The following is a 10,442-nucleotide window of genomic DNA, read 5'->3' as shown; positions in this document are numbered from 1 at the left end:
AGAGAGTTTGATAGTGTTTGGAAGCACTAACATTTTTATTTCTAATTGATACATTTTTTTATATCATTATTTTTATAAAAAATAGGAAAATTAATAATGTATAGCAAGCATATTAAAATTATATTCTGCCCAATTAAAAATGGCTGCCTTTGCATCACGGTTAGTGTTGTTGTCTCAGCTGTCTAATATAATATCTAGAAGCGAAAATGTAGACTTATTTTGGTTTATTATTTAAGTTCGTTTTGCAAGTTCCAAAAATTTTTACTTTTCAACGAGATAAGTATATTCAGATATGACAGTAAGTCTAGTTCCTACAAAAACTCAAATTGCCTCAAAACCATAAAAACTCAAAACCATAAAAATATATTCATTGAAGTCATTGAAAGGATAAAAGACGAAGGATCTAAAAATCTAAATATATAGAAAGTGTAACACAAATAAATTTTACGTTTAATCATTCATTTAAGGAATATTTTAAATATGATTTGAAATATTTTGTCATTGTAACTAAATCTATAATAACATACTATGAATGCAGTTACTCTGATTATAATATTATTTCTTGGAGAATTATGTTGTGCTACTCTATCACCTCCAGTAAAAAGAAATGAAAAAGAGAAAAAAAAGACTAACAATAAGGTAAATATTATAAAAAGAGAATGTATATTTTTTTTCTATAAACATAAATATTTATTTAATAAATATTGTACTTTAAGTTACATCAGGGTCCTGTAAATCGAGATGTTTTTCAAAGAAACTTAGTAGTAGAAAATCCTAAACAGCAAGATATTCTTCATGAATCTGGTCGATATTTTCAAGATACAAAGCATAGAAGATTTAAAAAAGATGTGTTAGGGTATTGTACTCCTGTAAGTAATTGCAATATTATGTATAGCTTTATAGAATTGTAGGAGTTATATATTAATATATTTAATATCTATGCATTGAATATAATCCATTTTTACAGTGGAATACGGATGGATTTAAAGTTTCTAAAACATTTCATGGCAAATTCACAATGATATCACCAGTATGGTTGTCTTTGTCTTTTGGTAACATGTCAACTTATCAATTGGCTACTGATTCTGTACAGACTAAATGGATAAAGGAAATGAGAATTAATAATAATGCTAATCATAGTGTGAAGCGTAAGTAAAAGATCGAAAAAAACCATACAAAATACAACCATATTCTACTCTTTTTTTCAGTGATTAATTATTTATTGAATTATTATTTTCCTTAGTTGTACCTCGAGTATTATTTGAACGTTGGTCAATTGATGATATTATTAGGATATATAATAATACAGAAAGCAAAACACAATTAATAATATCACTTGTGGATGCTGCCCAGGTATAAAACCTTTTTCTTAGAAAAATATAGATATATAATTATATATTTAATTATTGTTTATTCTTATATAAATTTATAATTATTACTTATTCTAAATATCAAAATGTGATAAACAGAAATCTTATCTTGTTTACAGACTTTCCATTTTGATGGATATGTTTTAGAAATATGGAATCAATTCATATTTGCAGGTGCAAACTTATCAATTGTTACTTCTATAGTTAGATTCATTGCACAGAAGTTAAAAAAACATGATTTGGATATTATATTAGCAATACCACCATTTAGAGGGTACTTAATAATAATATTTTTGAAAAGTATTTTTACAAGAAAGCCTTTGTATTAAGTTAAATAACTATGTTATATGACTTATGTTATATGACTATGTTATATGACTTGTATTAAGTTATATGACTAACTATCATGTATTATTTAGTTATGCAAATGTGAAATAGTGAAAATAACAGAAAAAGAGGCATGATAAACAACATGGAATCAGAAAATACAAAGGCTTATCTTTATATGTATATGATATAAATAGTATATTTTCTTATTTATTTCTTTAATTATATTTTTTCAATTTTTTAGTGCACAAGTTGAATTATTTTCGAAACAACAATTTGATGACTTAGCATCATATGTAAATGCCTTTTCTCTAATGACTTATGATTATTCGAGTATTCAAAGACCAGGCCCAAATAGTCCTATAAATTGGGCCAGGCAATGTGTCGAACTATTAGTTCCAAAGAAAGATGATCCGAAACGATCTCAGATTTTATTAGGTATTAATTTCTATGGTTACATTTATACATCAGAAGGTGGTAAAGCAATTCTTGCATCCGAATATTTGGATATATTGAAATCATTTAAAGGAAAAATCCAATGGGATGATAGCAGCAAGGAGCATTTTTTTAAATCAAAGTAAGTTTTTTCTGACTTATCAAGTATTATTTATTGGGTTTATAATTAATAAAAATTAATGGTTTTTAATATTATATAGATATATAAATATATTTATATTTCAGATTATCTGTGGATAATGGGTATGTTTTTTATCCTACATTATATTCGATTAAAGAAAGATTGGATCTCGCTAATGAATTAGGTACAGGGATCTCAATATGGGAATTAGGCCAAGGATTGAATTATTTTTATGATTTACTGTGAATTGTCTATTATTTTCACTTGAATGGAGTTTGTTAAATAAAACATGTGCAGAAATGCATATATGTAAGAGACTAAAAGAATATATATACTTCAATGTTTATAAAAAAATTTGATATTGATAAAAATATAATCTATTTTAGTTTTGTGTAACTTTACTGCTCGCATATATATTTATAATTTGTTATACTATCATCACTTGAGGTCTTCCTTGATTCCCGACCTTTGAATGTCATCATAATTTGTGGTCCTTTTACAATGTGATATATTAATGCCCAGTTCATTTTAACTGGTAATAAACTGAAACATTAAATTTTATGTATTAAGGCTCTTTAGAATTTTTATGTATTAAGATTTTGTAAGTATTATATTTTAATTATATGTATATGGGTGTGTGTGTGAATTTTTTTCTTTTGAAATATATATTGAGATAAATAAATGTTTTTTTAATGCTTATGTTTGATATGAATTGGTAAAATATGCTAAAAACTTTTCTATTATTCTACATCAATAAATTATTGTGTAATTCATCTGCATTTGTTCTATGTTATCAGCGGAAACAGATTTTACAACAAATGATAAAAATTTATTTATTAATTTATAAATCAAAAAGAGTTTCCGATATATACTAATCCATATCGAACACAGTCATATCCACAAACAAATTTACTTATTTTGATATATTTTTTAAGAAAAATTCATAATTTCTTTGCTTTTAACGTTATTTTATTATTTATAAATAAAAGAGATTATTTTTAAAATTTTCTATGTATAGTATGTATTTTCTATGTATTTTGAACTTACTATTTAAATGGCAATAAATATTTTATGATGTTAGGTAACACTATGAACATCTCATTCGTTAATATACCTGCAATCACTCGTTCAGCAACATATTCTGGTTCAAGTATCGGCATAAATCTATTTTGTAAGAATTATTTTTATAAATTTTTATAAATGTATATGTATAGATATATAGACATATTTTTATATGTGTATATGATATCGGCATTTCTGACACTGATCTTATACATAATTTCACAAAATTGTATGTAAATGCGATAATAAGTAAAGATCGCCTAACTCGATTATTAATAGAAAAATATTAGGAATATAGTGTTAAGAATATATATATATATATATATATATATATATATATATATATATATATATAAGTTAAACCGTATAATTTTTACTTTGGCACTTATATTATACTTTTACAAACCTACTAACTGATTTTACTCCATTGAACATTCCCGTATTTATGAGATAAGGACAAACCAAAGTCATGTGAATTCCATCGTATCCATGCACCTTAGAACACATAAAAAAATAATATAATTTAATGAGAAATTAATATATAAAGAAAAGTCATTTTTTTTCTTGTGTTGAAAATAATTTCTAAATATCATATCTTCTAAATATCACATTACAAAAATCTACCTCTATCATCTGATAATTATTTGTTTTAATCAATAATTTTTTACGTACTTTTAGCTCGTTAAAAAGACTTTCGTGGCATCCAATGGCTGCGAATTTTGTCGCAGAATAATCCGTGCATTTATAAGTTCCTACAAATCCGGTGACACTTGCTATTGTTACTATATGACCGTGATTATTTTTCATCATGTCTTTCAAAAATGATTTTGTAATCTGTGATAATATTAAATGAAATGTGATTTGATGAAAATTAATGACTTCCACAAAATGGAAATTTAATTTAGACTCACCCAATAATGCGATAGAATATTTACTTTAAATGTTCGTTCAATTTCGCAATCTGGCAATTCCATAAAAGTTCTTCCATAGACATATCCTGCGTTATTCACTAATATACTTACCTTAAATAATTATGTATAAATTTTAATTTCTTTTTGCTTTGGATTTTTAAAAAATATCTTTTAAAAATAGAATTTAAATTATCTTTTATACATATAATCGAATATTCGTACTTCATAATAAAATAAAAATCAATATAATAAAAACATTATTTGGTCCAAAAATTTAATAATTTCTTTCTCTTTCTCTCTTTCTCTCTTTCTCTTTCTCTTTCTCTCTTTCTCTTTCTCTCTTTCTCTTTCTCTCTTTCTCTTTCTCTCTTTCTCTTTCTCTCTTTCTCACACAATACAAATAATAAATTATAGTTTATAAAATTCATACAAATATATTTATAAATTTATTTATATTTTTACCCACATGTCCGACTTCGATTTGTACTACTTTCGCAATACGATATACTTCTTCTTTGTTAGCGATATCGCAATAATATGTATAACATTTTCCACCGATTTTCCTTATTTCTTCCGCAATTTCTATAAGACCTATATGTCATTTACATATATATAATTATATAGTTACACTTTATTTGTACATATACATATATATATATATATATATATATATATATATATATAATTATACTTTATCGATATTCATATATCTTCAAATTTATATAACTATGTTTGTATGTGATTTAAAGAGTTAAACACAATTAGATACATAAGAATATACATATATTCACATGTTTTTTATTTAGTGCAAGATATACATTTTTAGGTTCGTTAATTAGAAGATATACATTTTTAGATTCATTAATTAGAAAAATAATAATAACATCATTAATTTATATTTGAATTACTTTACATTCTCTCATTTTTTAATAGCTTTTTAATAAACAACAAACTAGAACGTTTTGTAGATTACTATTTGCAACTATTTGACAACTATCTGTTCCATACATTCGAAACATTTCCTTCATGAATATATTTATTGCAAGCATTATGATATATAGGATATTTCAAAATTAAACCTAACTTAAAATATTTAGAACCTGAAAAAAAAATAAGAAGGATTTAAAATAGATGCCCGCAAATGATTTAGTCGAAAAATATGACATCTAATATTTTGAATGTAGAATGTTTTAAAATTATTTATTTACAAGTTACACAATGCATTAATATGTTTCATTTCTATTTTTATTATTAAAAACATGAAAATTCTTGATTTGTATTCTTGAATTGTAAATTTTGTTCAAAACAACAATTTTATAAATAGGCTTGAAATTTTTCTCTCGCAACAATATTCAATATTTAATATTCTTTTACAGCATGCAGAGTCATACTAGACAGCTTTGTTTTACATGTTTGAATTCTTCTATGTAAAAAAATAATGTCATTCACTGGATGCAGTTTTGCAGATTTTTTTATTTAATAACATCTCCTATGTTTGCGTGCAAAAACTTAATAATATTAAATTGGGAAAACATAAATTAACCATAAAGCATTTGCGGGTATACCTTTAAAGAAACTTTTTTGTTTATTTTAAGATTGTAAACTCATATTTTAAAACGTGTTTAATTCTGAAACACCCTGCATAATTTATTTTTAATTTTTTAAATATATATTTAAAACAATTTAAATATGATTTATTTGAATACAAAGAAAAAGAATTATTCATTTAAAATGAAATAATTTCTTACCATTTTTGTTGATATCCCAGACAATTACGTTCGCACCAAGTTTGGCAAGTTTAATTGCGATTAATTTACCAATTCCACTCGCACCACCCGTAACGAGAGCAATTTCATTTTTGATTGACTTCTCTCGATATCGATGAGGAATTAGCGTTAACATTATGGTCTCAGTAACATAAATAATCGTCATACCGATTGATAGAAATAAATTGTAGATCATATATATGCCTTCTTTCAGATTCATCATTTTGCGATCTAAGCAATTCATTGAAAAATATTATAAAATACAAAAAAAATCTTTTATATGTATTTATGTATATATTTGTGTTTGTGTGTGTGTGTAAAATTATATGTGGCTCCAACTGCGATTTATAAACATATTACATGCGCACGCGCATTGTTTTTACAACAATTTTTGAGAGAGATTAAAATAAATTAATGCACGATCTTCAAATTATATATTTTTTTGACTCGTTATACAATTATTTTAACATTATTTATATATTTTTGTAACACATGTGTCACAGTAAGAAATTATTAAAAGTGATATAATATAATGTATAAAGCATTTCATGAGATGTTATATAGACATCAAATATGTCAAGAATTTTTTTGAAAATAAACGTGACGTATTAATTATACAATACAAATTTGAAAATACAAATTTTTATATTTTTTATTGCATTTCTTTTAAATGTGATTTTACTGGAGATTGATTTTTATGCATAAAATAATGTGAAAAATAATATTTCGGAAAATTTTTAATTTATATAAGATAAAAATTTTTATTATTTATCTAATTAAAATGATAAATTATATTGTTGATGTCATTTTAATCGCAAAATTCTTATTAAATTGTTAAAATTAGTTTTCAAAAAGATAAAATCTAAGTTATAGTTCTAGTATTTATATTTATTAAATGTTTACAAAAAAATGTTCGTGAATTGCTATGGATGAAGAAAATTTTTTAAAAGGGAACTTCTTAGATGATAAGTATTTTGCTTGCTTTTTACTTTTTCTTGCTGTTACACTCGACGAAACTCGTGTTAGATAGTTCAGAAAGATAAGCGGCAAATTGAGAGCGAGAAATCACTGAGATGACCTTCATCAAGTTTCGAAGTTTTTCACAATGAACTTTCCCCATGCATAATAAATCACAAATATAAATATCTTATAAAATAAAATTGAAACTTTTATTTTTTATTTTATCCTTTTGGAAGTAATTTTAATGGATTAAAGCTTTTGCAGTTAAAATAATAGGTATAAAACAATATAATTCAAATAATTTTTGTTAAATTGATTTATATCTATGGATTTATATTTGTTTTTAAATACAAAAATTTCATTAATTCAGTAAATTAATTATGTTTAAAAATGAAATAAAAATATAAAGAAATAAAAAATATAAAAATAAAAAAATCTTAGTTTTTACATAAGCAATATTATGTTTATTTTCAAAATAATGTTATGTTACATATCAATTTGCTTTCAAATGGCATATTCTGTAAATTGTCTAAATATATATTATACCATTTTCAATAATTTTTTACTATGACAAATATGTATGACAAAAATATGTAAAATATGTAAAATTATATGTCAAGAAGCTATTTGAGATATATAGCTTATATATAGCTATAATATGATATGTTGTGTGTATCCTTTATATATACATTTACAAGCTTTCATATATACACGAATGTTATAGATTCATATATTTATATATACATATATATCTTAACATGTAAGATAAATTAATGATATATAAATAGAAAATAATTTAAATATTTTTGATTATTATTAAAAATTATTTGTTCTATATGTATATGTGTGTATATACTTATAACACACACACATATCTTTTCGATTGTAACTTGGAATATTTCCAGCAAGGCTTTTTTACCATTGCGGTCGCCGAGAATATCCCGGCACGAGCATACGACATTCATTCAACCCTTTCGTATTTCCAGCTTTTGCCAAAAGAGATGCGTTTCATTTGAAGACAGTTTTATAGGTTTATGAGGGTGCTGATTCCAAATTTATTATTAACATTTAAATTAAAAATGGCAGCCATAAGAAATATTAATATATTTAAAATATAAGCTTGAATTTTATTTTTTTAAATATATATTATGTTTTTTCTAAATATATACACACATGGTCCACTCGCGGCTTTGTTACACTTTTTTTGCAAGTATATAATTAGCGCATCAATGCTATGATTTTTCGACATAATATACAGTTATTCTTCACTATCGAAGAGTTTGATTTTTTGTAAAGTTTAAGTAACAATATTTTATTGCAAACATTGCATTTCGAAATGCGTAATTTTTTACATGTAGCTTGAACTTTTTTCCTTAAAAAAATCAAAGTAAAATTCGATAGAATTATTTGTTTAAAAGTTATGATTTTTTTTATAGGTGATACACATATGTGCCGAAGGTACGAAGTGTTATGCAATGAAACTACCTTGCTTATTTTATCACACTACACATAAAATCAAATACCAAGATAATAAAAAAAAGCTTAAAATATACTTAGTTTAAATAAATTTATATAATAAAATTTATATATATTTTAGACAATAATTGACAGAGCGATCACGTGATTTAAAAGTAATTTTCAGTCGCGACATCCATGTCTACATAAAAATTCGATTGGAAAGATATATATATATATATATATATATATATATATATATAAAAGTATGTATATACGCATAACACACATATACAGGGAATAGACAAAATAATGTGAACATCTAAAAAATAAACATTATATTTGTTTATTAATAAGATATTGTACTATTTGCCTTTAATATAGTTTCGATTCTCCTTGGAATAGAATCATACAATTTTTGAATAATTTCCAATGGAATATTGTTTCATTCTTCTATTAAATATATATTTAATTTTTCAAGATGTGTAAACACTCATACACACAGCTAGAAAAATTAAATCTTGATTTGAAGCATCAAAATGAACTTTAACATCTTTTCTGACCAATGCTTATCCGATTTAAATATAATCGAACCACTATAGGCAGTTTTGGAAAAGAAAGTGAGAAGCAGATTTTTTTCTCTAAAGCAGTTAACAGATATTTTGATAAAAGAATGAAACAATATGCCACTGGAGATTATTCAAAAATTATATAGTTCTATTCCAAAGAAACTTGAAACTGTATTAAAGGCAAATGGTGGCACAACATCTTATTAATAAACAAATATAGTATATTTTTCAGGTATTCACATTATTTTGTCTACCTCTTGTATATATACGCACACACGCACACACACATACACACCAGATATTTATCTAGATCATGTTTTATTTATTTATTTTAAATTTATTTTATGTTTTTAATTTTTTACTTGTATGTATTATATATATATATATATATATATATATATATATATATTTATATTCTATTTATTTTAATTATTTATCAATTTCATAATTTTTGTTACCTTTCGTTTCTCGAAAAATTCCGTGCTTGATTTATCAGCGATTTGCAAAGTTTTTAAGAAATTACACAGTTTACACTTTAAACAGAATTTAATACCAAAATTGTAAAGGAATATAAATATCCTGCAGTGTAGTCGCAGTGTGCACAAGATGATCAGCAAATGTTGACTGTACAACTACTTCCAGTTCGCTCGGTAATTCGAGCGTACTATAGAAGTGTTGGATGCAGTCTTCACCATAGTATAAGTAGTCCGCTAGGATTATGAACACAAGAAGATAAGTCATAGAGTGAAAGGTCCCATTTTGATTAAGAAAGTAGAGAATGAAAATTCGCAAAGAGAAAGAAAAGACGACATAATATAAATTTGATTAGCTTTGTTATAATTATGTCGTAATTTTTGAATGAATTATGATATACTTTAGCCTTACATAAATAAAATATGTCAAAATATATTTTTGTAAAATATTTATTGTGTTGTTTTTGTATGTAGAAACATCAGCTATGTTAAAACAAAATATTATAGCAAGAAATATTACAAGAGATATTTTAATGATCATATATAATAACATACTTTATATAAGCTTTTATTACTATTTATATAAACTTTATATTTCTCCAATTATATCTTCATGGTCAGGGTCAACAAGATATATTATGTTACCAATTTCGTATACTATTCCTAAGGATCATTAGTTTTAAGAATTATTAGGGACAGAAAGAGAGAGAGAGAGAGAGAGAGAGAGAGAGAGAGAGAGAGAGAGAGAGAGAGAGAGAGAGAAAGAGAGAGAGATTTACTTCTTGTTTAATACCATGCACACACACACAGTTAAGTTTTTCTTTCTATTTAAAATATAGAGACATATGTGTATTATTCTATATAGTTTTATTTCAAATACAGATAGTGTAAGAAAATGCGGTTAAAACGAGTAAAGTGAAACTCTGTTCCGGTGTATGACCTGTGATTACATTGCACGCAATAACGGCAATA

General features: G+C 24.4%; 2 protein-coding genes across 2 annotated transcripts; one reads left to right on the top strand and one right to left on the bottom strand.

The window, feature by feature from the left end:
- The first annotated feature begins 140 nt into the window (after positions 1-140).
- On the top strand, positions 141-2,835 carry LOC105259008 (chitinase domain-containing protein 1). The gene is given in 8 exon segments (XM_011270661.3): positions 141-605; positions 607-639; positions 717-869; positions 968-1,148; positions 1,244-1,353; positions 1,490-1,644; positions 1,942-2,274; positions 2,379-2,835. Coding segments are annotated over 8 exon segments (1,140 nt in total). The 5' UTR covers positions 141-572; the 3' UTR covers positions 2,521-2,835.
- On the bottom strand, positions 2,655-9,471 carry LOC105259009 (estradiol 17-beta-dehydrogenase 11). The gene is made up of 8 exons (XM_020029944.2): positions 9,456-9,471; positions 5,996-6,244; positions 4,714-4,838; positions 4,248-4,358; positions 4,009-4,170; positions 3,743-3,831; positions 3,322-3,438; positions 2,655-2,817 (listed from the first exon to the last, which is right to left on the bottom strand). The coding sequence occupies exons 2-8, from the start codon at positions 6,234-6,236 to the stop codon at positions 2,673-2,675; spliced, it is 990 nt and encodes a 329-aa protein (XP_019885503.1). The 5' UTR covers positions 6,237-6,244; positions 9,456-9,471; the 3' UTR covers positions 2,655-2,672.
- Positions 9,472-10,442: the final 971 nt, after the last annotated feature.

This window comes from Camponotus floridanus, unplaced genomic scaffold, assembly GCF_003227725.1.
Source record: "Camponotus floridanus strain SB8 unplaced genomic scaffold, Cflo_v7.5 scaffold12, whole genome shotgun sequence".
In the NCBI taxonomy this organism is placed as follows: domain Eukaryota; kingdom Metazoa; phylum Arthropoda; class Insecta; order Hymenoptera; family Formicidae; genus Camponotus; species Camponotus floridanus.
Note: the sequence above shows the minus strand (reverse complement) of the source record. Positions and strands in the feature narration are given on the sequence as shown.

Coding starts and splice junctions, on each gene's coding strand:
- LOC105259009 (XM_020029944.2), bottom strand. CDS start 6,236: ATGATGAATCTGAAAGAAGGCATATATATGATCTACAATTTATTTCTA. Junction 4,839..5,995: donor CTGGGATATCAACAAAAATG/GTAAGAAATTAT, acceptor AATGACATATAG/GTCTTATAGAAATTGCGGAA. Junction 4,171..4,247: donor ATATTCTATCGCATTATTGG/GTGAGTCTAAAT, acceptor ATATTATCACAG/ATTACAAAATCATTTTTGAA.